The 15,440-nt window shown below is 40.4% G+C and overlaps 1 protein-coding gene across 1 annotated transcript; it reads left to right on the forward strand.

The window, feature by feature from the left end:
* Positions 1–2,851: 2,851 nt before the first annotated feature.
* Positions 2,852–6,507, forward strand: LOC308297984 (beta-1,4-galactosyltransferase 1-like; the record flags this gene model as incomplete). Its single annotated transcript, XM_080741548.1, has 3 exons — positions 2,852–2,953; positions 4,252–4,389; positions 5,842–6,507. 3 exons carry the CDS (start codon positions 2,852–2,854, stop codon positions 6,505–6,507), a joined length of 906 nt encoding a protein of 301 aa, XP_080597674.1.
* Positions 6,508–15,440: the final 8,933 nt, after the last annotated feature.

Consider the following 15,440-nt stretch of genomic DNA (forward strand, 5'->3'; position numbering starts at 1 on the left):
GAAGAAAGGCACCATACACATGTACATACACAAAGTAGCTACTGTAGTGTATGCTGTCAGATGCATAAGTACGTTTGAGTTAACCGTTAACATCCAATATTGCCTGAGTTTTTCAGTTTAATGTTTTCAATAAGTGCATTAATAATTTTTGTCAAAAAAAGTTAGGTATTTGGTTACGTATTATCCCAATCCCATTGCCTGGAGGGCACACGGTGACTCCCCAGTTGCATGTGACATCTAAGTTCTTCCGTTTTGGATTTATTTTATTTTCTAGTTTAAGATGGAGAAGAGTAAACTATTTTATGGGATGATACTGTGCTTGCTTTTTCTTTCACATTCCCTGTACAATCGTGAAAATCTAGTCTGCCTTATTGTCATTTTGGTTAGAAAAATGTTCGGCTAGAGGCTGTCTTAAATGTTTCATATTTTGTGTTTGATTTGAAAATGTTGTATTGATATTGGTAGTTGTATTGAGAATAATGATTGTTGTGATTACATTTGATCTTTGATGAGACTTAAAACACAGCTAATCGGGTAATCACGGTTTGGATTAATAAAGTTCAATTAGCATGAATACAGAATGGGTATTGGGTATGTGTTTTATATCTAAAGCTGTACTGTATTTACCCCCTGTTGTCTGACAGTGAAATAACCTATTTATTTTACAATTATATTCAGACAGTCTGGTTAAACCATTAAGACCTGAGGCCGATTCTACAAATGCCTTCTAAACCACTAGTTTCTTTCGTGCCATGGACCCACCAAAATGATATGTATTTGGCCTCTGACCCCCGTCTGAAAATGCTTTGTGCCATGGACCCCAAAAGAGAAGATCTCTTTCTTGGTTAAAAATCACACCCGTGTGAACTGAGCGGTGGTTTACCCACCAACCCCCCCCCCCCCCCTTCCCCCCTGTGTGTGTGTGTGTGTGTGTGTGCATGTGTGTGTGTATGTGTGTGTGTGTGTGTGTGTGTGCCTGGCCTGGCCTGGCCTGAAAACAGCGCCTCTCCCTTAACATGTGTGGTCATAAAAGGTACTACACCACAGGCTACACCACAGGCTACATACAAGGCGCATTTCCACTGTAGGGCCAAGCCAGAACCAGAACCAGAACTTTCAAGAACCTGTGAAGTTCCAGAACCAAGTTCTGCTTTTGTTTCCATATAACCAGACCCAACCGGGAAGCTCCACTGGTCAGCCTGATTTGGCTGAGACAAAACAGCTGGTCATTTTAACAGCAGCACATTCGGGAATCTAAAATCTAAAATAACAGCTGTATGTAAATACGTATATTATTAGTTACTACTTTCTGAATATAAAAAAAATTAAAACAATAGAACGTTCAAACAAGCTGCTATACTGTAGGCTACTGAGCGTTTGGTCGGTACGCTGCCTTTGCTCTAGGGAGGGAAAAAAGCGTCTCCCTCTCTCACACACACGCGGCGCGCACGCACACACACACACACACACACACGCGCTGCCTCGCGACTCGGGAGTCACCAATGGACGCCAGCGAATGTAGAAATGCGTATCTCCACCGTAGTTTGTTGTCGGTCTATCGACGTACATTTTCTTTATTTTTGCTTGGCACCGTGTCTGTCTGCTTGTGCACTCAACGCCCATTTCAGAAAGACGACGGCGACGGAATTTGTTTGAAACTCCTTCATTTAGAACGGATACTTCTAACTCCTGGATATTTTCTTCTCCCGCCCAGACACAAATAAGAGCCTGTATCATCACATTCACTTGTGTCGTGGCTGTCGTCTGGCGTCGCGTCCATAGTGTTTCTGCCTGTCAGAATAGTATTTTAAAAATGACGGGGTTGTGTTGTGAGAGATTTCTCCCAGTTCTCCTCGGCGTAGTCTCCGCTCAAGCGGCTCAACCAATCAAGAGCAGTAGCGCTGCTAGCCCCGCCCATAGGTTCCCAGAACTCAAGTTTAGTTCTACCTCAGGAGCAGGACCGAAAAAAGGTTCCAGGAGGTTCCAGGAACCTTGTATGGAACCGGGCCGTTTGCAATGGAAACAAAACCAGAACCAAAAAAATAGGTTCTGGTTCCTGAAAGTTCTGGTTCCACCTTGCAGTGGAAAAGCGCCTACAGACAGACCCACCCACAAACATACCTACACACACGGCCACGCTATGGAGACGGTGTGACCACCGCTCAAAAATAATAATAATAGATGTACAAGCCTTCAGTGTGGTAAGAAGTAACACTCTGTGAGCTTGTGGCTCTGCTATTTTTGAGAACCACTGTTCTAAACCACTGTTCAGAACTTTCTGAAAAAACATCCTTGCTAAAAAATAACTGGATGACAACAAAGTGAACAAACAAATCATATGTACATGTCCGTACATGCACAAACATATCTTTTTTGTCTCAAGTTTCCTCATTCCAGTTTTGTCTCAAGTTTCCTCGTTCCAGTGTTCCTCGTTCCAGTGTGTTCCTCTTTTTTGTCTCTCAAGTTTCCTCGTTCCAGTGTACCATTAGCATTTTATCATTGACTTTTTCTGAGAAGTGTCATTATTATGTCTAATTAACAATAGTAAAAAACCCATATGGTAACACAAATGTGTGTGTGTGTGGGTGTGTGTGTGTGTGTGTCACGTGTGTGTGTCACGTGTGTGTGTGTGTGTGTGTGTGTGTGTGTGTGTGTGTGTCTGCGAATGCACGCACCAATGTGCGTTCTATTGTCTGGCCATTTATCTTCTTCAGCATAGTATCGCTGTAGTTTAGGTCAAGGAAGTTGTTCTCACGCCACTCTTGGTTGGTAGTTGGCTGCTTTTCAACACTTTACGTATCCACAAGTTTCCCAGTGTGTGCTCCACTTCCTCCACACAGTTGATTCAACAATGCACCAAGTAATCAACAGTGATTCAGGTGTGACAGGCCACCGGCTCACAGCAGTCAGAATCATAGAGTATGGTCAGAATGAAACGGCTGAGGAGCAGGAAGTGAGGCCCACCTTTCACGCAAGGGCTCATGGGACATAGGAAACTTGTGGATATATCCTCTTTTTTGTGCCTTGCGCTTTTCACTGTACATAACGGTACTTCTTTTCATACTTAACTTTATAACCTTAAATTGCTATCTATCTATCTATCTATCTATCTATCTATCTAATAATATATAATATAAATGGTAAGACGGAATTTATTTCCCAGTGGATTCCTCTTCAATTTCCCTTCTTGTCTCTCAATTTCCTTATTTAACAGTATTTTACTTGATTTTGGGGGTTAAAAGCATTACACTGTCAGACAACAGGGGGTATGCAGTATATGATTGCTATAGAGAGTTTGTTTATTACTGGGGGGTCTCCCTGTCTCTCCAGCTCTTTATTAAATAGAAAATACATTTTCAGGTGGGCTGCCAAATTTCAGCCAATCAGGAGAGATCATTTATCAGCTTAAAATGGATAGTTTACAGTTCCAATTTAATCTGCTTATTTATTTGTGTCATCACTTCCAATTTCCTTTGTTCATCCCGTATCTCTTTTTTTTAATTTCTTATCCCACAATTTTGTAACCCATTTTTTCACCCAGTGCCAATTAGCTAACCTATAATCCTGGTTTCTGCTCTCCCTCTGCCGCGCCTGGGGAAACAACGGACTGACCTCATGCTTCCTTCAGTGCATGAGTAGTCCAAGTTGCTTCTTTTCACCTGACTGGGGAGTGGAAGGAACACGTTATTCCAAAGAGTTCCTTTCCCTTTTTGTGAGGGTATCTACCCTAGGAGACACGGGGAGAACATGCAAACTCCACACAGAAAGGCCCTTTCGCCAACCCCACCTAGGGTGTGGGCGCTCATGACGCGGAGGAGAGAACACACCCCCAGCGCCCACAGCATCCCCCGGGAATCGAAACCCAGGACCTTCTAGCTGTAGACAGCGCTACCAACTGCGCCACCGTGCCCAACTTGTCATCCCTTATCTCTTATCTTTTTCCTCTTCCAGTGAACCTGTCTGGTGGGATTTTTGGCTGTGGCAGAACAGATATATAAGGGCACAGCGTGATAGTTGACTACTTGACTCATCTTAATTCTCTGCCCATCAGTTGTTCCACATCTGCCACTAGACTCAGGAGGAATAGTCAATATGAAGATAAAACTAGCAATACTAACACTGTTGCAGATGCTCATCTTATTTGCACTGTGGCTGTGGATGATGACAGCAGATGAACCAGAACAGACCAAGAGACCAGAAGACAAATGGCTCAAGAAAAGCAACATTACCCCTCTGCCCTCATGTCCTCAGACCTCCCCACACCTGGTGGGTCCACTTCTGGTGGAGTTTAACTGGAACAGGACTATGGATTCTGTGAGAACATACTTGAACTCAACTCTACTTGATGGAGGGCGATACAAACCACCAAACTGTACTTCACTTCATAAGGTAGGTACATTCTTCCTCAATTGATTTATTTGATACATTGAAATAAAAATTATGGCATATTCTGTGTATAATTAAATAACTTGTAATTACAGTTTTTCTTTAATTTAGTTGACATGAATCCAAACATGCTTATTAATTAACACAATCATTTTTAAATAGATGTCATTTTACCAAATAGGACAATTATTTTCAACAAACCAAAATCAACAATTGATGAAATAGCCACAGGTATGGATAAAACATGGTGATCAGAAAGTTACACAATAATGTTATGTTCCCATAATGTGTTGAAGGTATTTTCTTTATTGTAATGTAATGGCAGCACCTCAATATTTACACATTAAACTCCCATAAGGTAGAGGTTGTCTGAACAATTAAAAACTGGTATAATCCACGCGTAGAGGCCTACACAGCCTTATGGGGTATGAAGAAGGCCAAACGGTGTGACTTGTTTTTAATTTATTTTGTATATAACTAGAAGTTCTTCTCTATAGCTGCATCCCCATCCGGAATCAATGGGGGTAGATATACTATAATCACATTCTTGTCTTAGGAATGCAACAAATACAAAAAAATATTATTGAAAAGTCTCTTGGGCATGAGAAATCAATAGCAAAAAAAAGTAATTTTGGGTGTGAACCTATGAACAACTCCTTTAATGTTAGTGACGTCAGGGTTCTGAAACAGGCCATGCCGGGGGAGATGGGTAGACTGTTGTCCCTCTTCATGTTGTTGTCACAACAGCATGAAGAGGAGAGGTAATGCAAACATTGTACTCGCGTAAGACATCAAGTGTGGGAGAAGTGACCTCGCCCTAAAGGGATCATAGATCACATATGTCCATATACTGTATGGTTCATAATTATATATACTGTAAGCTCAGTTATGTTCAATACATATATATTCTAAATTCAATCTAAGAGTTTGACTGAAATATAATTGTATTTGCATTCTTGTTGATTAAGCAGGAGATCCTGCCCAAAGATCTTGTTCTTTGGTTGAGCTTTGGTGCAATTCTTTCCCCGGAAAGTTTGTTTTCCAAAATACAACCCAAATAGATGACCTCTTCTTTACTTGTTATTACATGGTCACCAACTGTGACTGTGAGGTTTTCAGACTTACGGACGTTGATGTTACACCCAAAAATAATGGATTCCGTTTTTCAAGGTGTAATGAGGTGTAATTGTTGTCAGTGTGGATTATTATTGAGCTCAGAGCTGAAAGCTTTTACAACATGCAATTTGTTCTTGTCTGAGACTACATTCATACTGCAAACCTTTGTTTGTTTGTTTTCAAAATACAAAGCAAATTGAAAACAACCATTGCTTAGTTAAAAAATATGAATGAATTTGTGTTGGGCTCACTGCATGTCATCAGCCTTTTCCTGTTTCTCTTCAATGTCCCGGTATTGTAATGTAACATTGAATATATATTATTTTCTCTCTCTTTTAGGTGGCAATCATAGTTCCATTCCGCAATCGGACTGAACACCTGATTCAATGGCTTTACTACTTGCATCCCATATTGCAGCGGCAGCAGTTGGACTATGGCGTGTATGTCATTAACCAGGACGGTGAGGGGACGTTCAATAGGGCCAAACTGATGAATGTAGGGTTTATCAACGCATTGAAGGCGTACAATTATAACTGCCATGTCTTTTCTGATGTGGATCTAATCCCTATTGATGATCGCAACATCTATGGCTGCTTTAGTACACCCAGGCACCTGTCTGTGGCTATTGACAAATTTGAGTTCAAGTTGCCCTGGCCAACAAGCTTTGGAGGGGTTGTGTCAATGTCCAAAGAGGACTACTTGATCATTAACGGCTTCGCGAATGAGTACTGGGGCTGGGGTGCAGAGGATGACGATCTCTACCAAAGAACTGTCATCAAATCCCTGACTATCTCAAGGCCTGACATGACGACTGGCAGGTATGTGATGATCAAGCATGAAACAGACTTGCACAATGAGCCTAATCCCAAAAACGTTGATTTGCTCTCAAGAACGTCAGCAAACATGGAAGAAGATGGCATCAGCTCCCTCATGTACACCATCAAAAAGGTTGAGAAACATATGCTCTACACATTTATCACTGTGGATATTGGCGGTCCAAAATAGAAAATGACAACAATTGGGTGTGACAAGGTGCAAAGTCCCAAGGTCAGAGACTCAGAGAGGTGTAGTTATTGATGTTATACATGTTTCCTTATGTGTTGTTCTATTCTTTTCTTTTACATGTTTGTTTATCTTGTTGTGTTTGTCTTGTTGTTGATTGGAAAACCTTTTGGGTGCTTACTGAGCCCGTTCTCTGGTATTGTGGGGAGAGAGCTGGCTAAGAACGTGGTCTCTTTGCACCTGAATAAACTCCAGTGTAGTGGAGTTTATATCTACCACAGTACCACACCAACCACAGCAAATGTGTTTGACAGGCAACCTTCATCCAGTGAGTTCCTTCAGCAGTAAGATCACTTTACTGTACCTACAGTAGCTAACCAATCAGCCCAAGCTTTCACCCTATCATTCTTTTATCATCCCCTCAGGGGGCAGGACAGGGGACTGAGGGGAGGCTGCGCAGCTGTGCTGGGGGAGATTGTGACACAACACCACCATGGCAATATGCCAAGATTTTTTCATATAAACTCTTGGAATGTTTACAGGTAATAAGATAACATTGATATTTCCTGCTCCTCTGCATTCTCTCTGCATCTTGATGAAAGTGTTGGAAACCCCCATGCAACTTTGTGTTGTTAAAATATTAAAAATACAAATAAATGCAGATCTACAAGCTCACAACGTGCCGCATCGCGAGTCATGTAGATTGAATATTTTCAAACTGATTTTGATGTTTATCCACAACTTTCCAACATCCCATAGTGCATTTCGCAGAGGTTGGACGGAGCTTCCGTCGCTGCAGCTGAGTGTGATCTACAAGCTCACAACGGTACCTATGGCAAGAAATGACTGGTATTAGCAATCTGTTGATATATTTTTATGCACTGATATAATAAATATAATTAAGTGATTGCTTGCTACATTCAGTATGAGTAATCCAAAAGTGTATAAACAAACCTTGATCAAACTGTTTAAAGAAAGTAGGCTACTTTTTTTAAGCCATTGATTGTAGTGATGGGGACATGTAGCTTGGCCTATAATGGGTAGTCTGCTTGCACAGAATACTTTAACACTTTTAATCAGGCTTGCGGCGGTCCAATGCAAGTGTAAATCTGACTGTTCTTCTAGCAGATGTTCCTGCAAAGCTAAGCCTGTATTGACATGTATCAATGCAGCAGCCAGTTCCAGAACGATGATGATTCCCAATCTGTGATGCACGAAAGTGATGATTGTTGAAGGTCGCAGTATACCATGACCAATGTTGCAGCTTGTCTCTGTCTGTGTCAATCCTTCCTTCAGTCAGTCAGTCAGTCAGTCAGTCAGTACCCATTTTTACAGTCTATTGGTTCCCTTGTCACTGTGACATCACTCTGACATCATGCTCTGATGTCACTGTGATGTAGGGGAACCACTCTTAACAGAATAGGTTTGCTGCTCTGACATCACACTCCTGGCTTCATGTCCCTTCTATGCCCATTTATTTTATACCCATATATAGTCGACAATGTGATGTCAGAACATGCCTATATATGGGCATTCCCAGATCACACTTGCAAATTATTACGTCCTTGTCCGTTCTATGCCCATATATGGAGATCCCTGTCCCGATGTCATCAATATTAACTCATTCTGGGCGATGCCCGTAGAAACCGTAGATTTCCCGCTGTACCGCGGTGCCATGCCCGTCGAACCCGGAAGTTTAATTAGCTTTAATCATTATGAAAGGATTAAAATTATTATCGCAGATTTTCGCTGATTCTGGCTCTTTAGGCCCGCCCCCCTAACTGTATCCGGTCATTTCCGGTCTGGACCGGATCTAGCTTTCCGTATCCGGTCTGAGCCTGGGCCATAGTCCCGCCTCCGTTGGTTTACAGTGTAACAAAAGAGAAAGCTACTGCGATGGAACACTCGTTTTTCAATCGGATTTTTGCGTTTGGAAACTTTGATCCAGTCTCTACACGCCTGGATTATGATCCCCGCACATATCGTGCGTTTTGTGCGCGAACGTGTCCACTTGTTACCATAGCGCACAGTTGGCTTTTTTCAATGTTTTCTCATGTAAACACTGGCGGATAAGCAGGGATACAGCGTGGCAACGGATATGTCTATTTCAATGGGGTTTTTTTTATTCGAAAGCTTGTCACCGAGTCTACAGTCTACTAGATGAGTCGCGCACAGATTGTGCACGATGCGTGCGCGTGCCCACGTTAAAAGGTAAGGACAATTTGGCAGCTGCTTACTAGAGCTATGTTTAAAATGGCAGCAAAATTGTTAAGGGCATATCTGGTAATGCCCATATATGGGCATGTCCTGCAAATTTCAACAGGCACTGTTGAGATTGGGTAACTGGTCCGATATACATCCCTGGCCAGATAGCCAAGAATTGGCCTTTAGGGCAAGGTCGCATGTCGCCCTGAGTCGTCTTACTAGTAATGATTATGATGATGCATAGAGACTGTCTATGATTTTACACGTCATGATGTTTAAGATGGTTACACAAATATTTAAAGTTCACAGTTAGATATAAAACTAGACCAGGTCAACCTGGTTGTGCCAGACCCCCTGTCTGTCATCATCATTTATGACATCATGCCTTTTGTAGGCATGTCATCATCATGTCATCATCATATATACCCTTTATATAGAAAAGGGACAGACCGACATTTGCTTATGTAGGCCTACCCATTTCATGGGTCTGGCAATAACTCTGAGTTCTTATCTGACTGACTGCTGCCCTTGGCTGTGTCGGTTTTTTACTCATACTGTATGGTGGATTATGCATTTCAATGGGATGATAGAAAAAATTAAATGATAACTTGGACCATTTGATTCCTTGACCCTGAAATGTACAGGTTTAGCCATTAAAATCAATGTTCCGTCTTATTTAGAAGCCAAGATATGACAAAACATATTCCAATATGGCCGCCATAAACACATCCGGGCAAATGGAAACATTGATTTTCTGATTCCTTAGATAACTAGACCAGGTCAACCTGGTTGTGCCAGACCCCGGTCTGTCATCATCATTTATGACATCATGCCTTTTGTAGGCATGTCATCATCATGTCATCATCATATATACCCTTTATATAGAAAAGGGACAGACCGACATTTGCTTATGTAGGCCTACCCATTTCATGGGTCTGGCAATAATCTTTCCAAAAAATATATAGTCTTGCAAATCTTCAAAAATAATCCAACAAAATTACTTAGTGAAACTAATATTGCAAGAAAACAATCACACCAGGCCGTTTTGGACTCAATCATGCATCTAAGGGTTAATGTTGTAATTATTTGAGATTTATAACTACCACCATTGGATTCCTTGACCCTGAAAATGTAGGTTTAGCAGTTAAAATCAATGTTCCATCTTATTTAGAGGCAGAGATATTACAAATCGTAATGTTATGGTGGCCATTTTGTAAATTCCAATATGGCCACCATAAACACACCTGGGCAAATGGAAACATCGATTTTCTGATTCCTTAGACAATAACCTTTCCAAAAATGTATAGTTTAGCAAATCTTAACAAAAAAATCAACAAAAATAGATAAGGGACCTGACTAGTAGTGAATTTTGTGGCCCCTGCTGTCAGGTGGTGAGCATTAAGCAACTTTTTTGAGGGCCAAAATAATTTGAAACAGACAATTACCTGTAGTCATGCATTTTAGATAGAGTATATGGTAACTTTAGTCTTACTGAGTTTTTGCCTGATAAATTTGAAGCAGACAGCATATTTCTATAATCCTGCACAAGTTTATATTTTCAAAATTTGAATACATCGATGACATGGAAGTGTCCCGAGGACGAGGGTCTCAATATTTATTTTAGACACATAATTGTGCTCAACAGCATAACAAAGCATAAAGGTCACCCCTACATAAACGTAATAATAAAAATTATGATAATAATAATACATAAGCTTTAGAGTTTGCTTTTCTAGGTATTCAGAGTTGCTACAAAACAAAACATAACTTTATTAAAGCAAAGAATTAGTAAAAAAAGAAACATATGGGTTAAAAAGAAGAAGAAAGCTATCTCGCAACATGAAATAGCTTCAGACATACCAGATGACAGGAGAACGAGCAGGAACACTGTGACTGGAACAACGGTCTTAAAGTTCATTCTTGCTGCGACAAAAAAACAATATAGAATTGTTGTGGACAGTGTTTCGGTCCGGAGTCCTCAGCGACCTCTCTGTCTGGTGACTGACAGCCACGGGTGCAGCGTCCACCCTCTATTAAATAAACCAGCCATTATCTCAACAGGTGCAACACCGACTCTGGGGACCTATCGAAAGCGTTGACCACATCAGTGCTGTAATGATGCCTATACTAGCAATTATGTCATTTAATCCGATGAGAAATAAATAAGAAATTAGGGGACTTCATTGTTCATCCCAAAATGGATGGATTATGGCCAGTGCCACAATCCATCCTTTATGGCCAGTGCCATAATCCATCCTTGACTACCAGGGGCCCGTGGAGTCTGTAAATCCTGTATGATAAAAAGGTCTACAGGTGCTTTATTGACTCACACTCACACATGCTTTATAACTACAGCAGTGTTTACATGCCCACACGCCCATGTCTATTCTGGATGTGGGGTAGGGGGTGGGGGTAATAGACAACTGGCCTCCTGAGTCTATATCCGTCCGATCCTATCAACAATTTGAAAAAGGAAGAATGAAATGAGCATTTCTTGCCAAAATAAATTCAATTTGTTGTACTCAAATTCTCCAGGTGACATGACACCCCTGGAGTTGCACAACAGCAGGGTGTTACAAACTCCCATGACTCACCAATTACTTCATAAAGAGGAAATGTTTGGCGAGGAAGAACAGCTGATATGCAAAACATCCCAAAGACAAATCACCTTCAAATACTACTATTATATCAGCTACCTATGTGTGGAAGCCCGTTTCACAAGTAACTACAAAGTACTGTTCCTGAAGAAACAGTGTGGGCTCGCTAAGAATGTTCATAGTTTTAAGTTAAAAAATATTAGTGTTAAAGTGAAGAGTTCAGTTGACTAATGACTGACATTTGTACACAATGAAAGATACCGGTAAGTCAGTCTCATAAGCTGCAGTGATGAAAGATGTCTTACCCTGCAGTGATGATCGATGCACAGTGAGGCTCCAAAGTGCCAAACAAAGATACACACACACAGACATCCCATGCCTACTAGGCAGGGTCCTGGATAAAAACACAGGTTTGCCAAATAGGCTAAGCAGCATATAAAACATCCACACACCAACTAACTGCTGTCTGCAGACCTTTACTGAATGTAACTTCCTCAGAATAGCAGAAGTCTGACATTAAGGAAAAAGAAAAAAAAACATTGAGCGTGGTGGCTCTAAATGTTACAATAAATATCTGCAAAGGAGAGTTATTTGGTGCAGATTTTACTTTGTTTGCTTAACATCAAGTAATATCAGAAAACAATTATACCATCAGAATCAGCAAATACAATAATTGTATAATTTGTCTCTGTAAAAATGGTGCAAACTAACATATTGACAATATTCACAGTGCATAAAAAAATAGAATATCAATTTGGCTCAATAGACTACAAGACCTCACAGACAGTGAACAGAATGTGCTTTGCGAAACTTAAATAATAATTAAATAAAGGTCTAATCTAAACTGAAATGTAAAATAAATATCTTTATGACACAAAATTATACTATATGTGAAGTATTCAGAAATATACCAGATACTGTATGGATTAACAAATACAGACTTTGAGACAAGTTAAACGTACATGTATTTGTGTTGAGAATGATGTGGTTGCCTTTCTAACTAAAACACAACTGAACATAACTTCCAATGTAAATAATTAAAATGCTGAATTTAAGTTACGAGAACAAATGCTTGTTTTTCATTTGAGGATACCAAGTTGTTTAATCGTCCCCTGTTTATGCTTTTGTCAATCACTATATCCTAATTCAGTACTTCCATGGTGGTTTTTTCTTTTCTCCCTGAAAAGTTGAAGACTTGTTACTCCTGGCATTTTTAGAGGGGCTCAATGCAGAAGGGGGACAAGGAGCATACCATTCGTTTCTAAATGACACAGGTAAACTGCCTATGTGTTTTGACTCCATAAAGAGGCTCTGTGTTTGTCTGGACAACTGTGAGAATCCAGATGTGCCACTGGGAAAGGTATGACAGAAATGTGTATCTCCTTGTTTAAGATCTCTGTGTATGTTTGTGTCAGATAAACCCTCAGTTTTTCCATCTTGGACACTCTTGATGGCTATATCTGGACTTACTGTACTATCTTTACAATAGCTGCGTCCATCAGCCATGTTGTCACATGGATAGGCACTATACTGCTCTACAGTGTTTAACCTAGGATGACAGTAGTCAACCTCTGATGAAGCATTATAGTACCTCTGTGGTTTATAAACCCTTTCGTGTTCCCTGGTGTTGATTTCTTTGGTTTCTCCTCTCTCTGCAGGGTAAACTGCCATTGCCAGTTTTACATCATCACCCAGTCTAGTCATGGTCAGCTGCTTCACTGCTTTTTTAACATTATCCAGGTGGTCCTCATGGGTAAACTTAGAACTGCGTGGTTCTTGCCAATAAGCTACATCACATGTTTCCTGAAATAAGTGAGGTAACAGGTGATTCTGCTGTTTGTTCATCTTTCTATCAACACTCGCCTCCCTCTGCGTCTTCATATCATTGTCCCACCATGACGATTCCTCACACTTTTGCTCAGGCTTTCGGAGTTCCGGGTTAGCTTCGTATTTTACTTGAGAATCTGTCGAGGCCACTGTGAAGAGTAACAGCAGATGTTGACACGTCCTACTTGGTTTCAGTACAGAGGTTTGAATAAATATGTAAACAACAACAATAATTATCATTATTAATATATTCACATACTGCATTAAAGCTGCATTGATGCATTACATTATTCATACAGCATGTCAAACCAAGGCTTTGTTGGCTAAAATGTCTCTTGAACTCTGCTGGTAAAATGCTACAATAAAGAACTGGGGCTTGAATCCACCATTACTGATATAGTGATGTCTATAAAGTAGTAGGCTATGTGTATAAATCTGTACAGTACAGTTATTAACTGAACAGCACCCTCTAGTGGTGAAACCTGCAGTGATGTGGAGAGAGTGATGTCTACTCTGTACTGTCTACTCTGTAATTTGTAGGTACAAATCAAACAAAGCCACCTCACTAAGGTAGTTTTCAATTTGCTGCTTTGACTAATGTGAATACTGAATATTATATATTTGTAATCTTACCTTTCCGGTACAAGAGCAGATACACATTCTTGGACCTCATTGGGGAGGAGATGATGAGAAAAAAGATAAACAGCCACATCTAATGCATGTGGAAATACACTTCAACTGTGCATGTGGACTGGTTCAACACTGTAGCTAGCTGCACTGAGCAACTACCTGGCATGAATGTGAAGCAGGTCACTACAATCACATTTACCGATCAGGGAAACCTCTTTTGGAAAATAAATATGAAAATATGTTTACCTAAAAGCAGTCTCACGTGGCCCAAATGGTGGCTTGATCTGTCAATGTGAAATAGTGCACAATGATTACTTTATCATGCATGCAGAGCAGCCATTTGAATAGTACTGGTGCTCCTCTTCAATATCTGGCATGCAAGTGAAAGAAAAATAATAATTTCCTCACCTTTCTAACATAGGTGTCATTGAAGCAATACCATTCTCCAGTTTCGTAAGATTTGACTGTTGCCGTGTAGTGTCCTCCTTTTATGCTCCCAAAATGGTCCACAGAGGCATAGAAGTCATATCTGCCATTCTGATTAAAGAAATAAAGCAAAATATTACATTTTAAAGCAACACTTCTCAATCCTCCCAATGAAATGTCATAATTTCTGTCTACTCAATGTCTATCTTTGACAATTAATCTGCCAATAACATCAAAGTGGATTTCAAATTAAAAGAAACAGCAGCCTTTCTGGAACATTAGCAAGCTAATATAGTAGCCACGGTTGTTGCATCAATGAAAAAAGTGAATCAAAACAGCATCCCGGTTTCGACAATGGAACAAGGGGGGAGCGCTTGTTTTCGGTGGAGATGACGGAGGCACGCCGGCGCTATGATATAAACACAATCTGATCTAGCAATCATGACATAGGCTATTTATTATAATCAATCACTAATTCACGATGAAGTGTCTTTAATTATAATTAAAGTAAAAATAGTCAAATAACAAACAAGGACAAATTTCTGCCCACAACCTTATCAAATCAAAATGCCTAAACTACTGTAAATGTAGGCCTATTATAACTATCATAATGGTTCTTAATTAGTCCCAATTATTAAGTATAATACTTGACCTTATAAATATAGAATGTTTATGATTATATATGTTATGATGAAACATCGCATAGTCAAGCGTTGTGACGGTCGCATGAGCCGACTCAGCGCCGTTACCGACTTATGTGCCGTTATGGGCAGAATAGTAAATCTTCAGCCCCCCGAATTTCGTCACCTCCGCGCGGTGCAGGGGAACACAACGGAGCGCTCCCTACCTCCGGTTCAGCCAATCACAAACTTCCACTGCCGATACCGGGATGCTGTTTTGATACACGCCAATGAAAATACGCTTGAAATCAAGTTAGAAATCCCTGATGATGTCATTGGTAGGTACAGTTTCACACTAGCCACGGTCCACCTCTGAGACGTACTGTAATAATGATAGAATTAGTGAGGACCGATATATGGAGATAAGTTCCTATAAATGAAAACAGCCAAAGGTAAAAGTATGTAAATGTGTTGAAATACCTCTGTCTGTAATGTCTGAGGCACATCCACGCAACAGTGGAGTTTGACATAACACATCTGACCACAGTCAAACTCAAACCTCTTGAGCAGCAGGATCAGAATCTCAGGATCCTTTATTAACTGGCTTTCCTTGTTTATATAAGATAGAATC

This window comes from Nannobrachium achirus (assembly GCF_963921795.1).
Source record: "Nannobrachium achirus genome assembly, chromosome: 14".
Taxonomy (NCBI): domain Eukaryota; kingdom Metazoa; phylum Chordata; class Actinopteri; order Myctophiformes; family Myctophidae; genus Nannobrachium; species Nannobrachium achirus.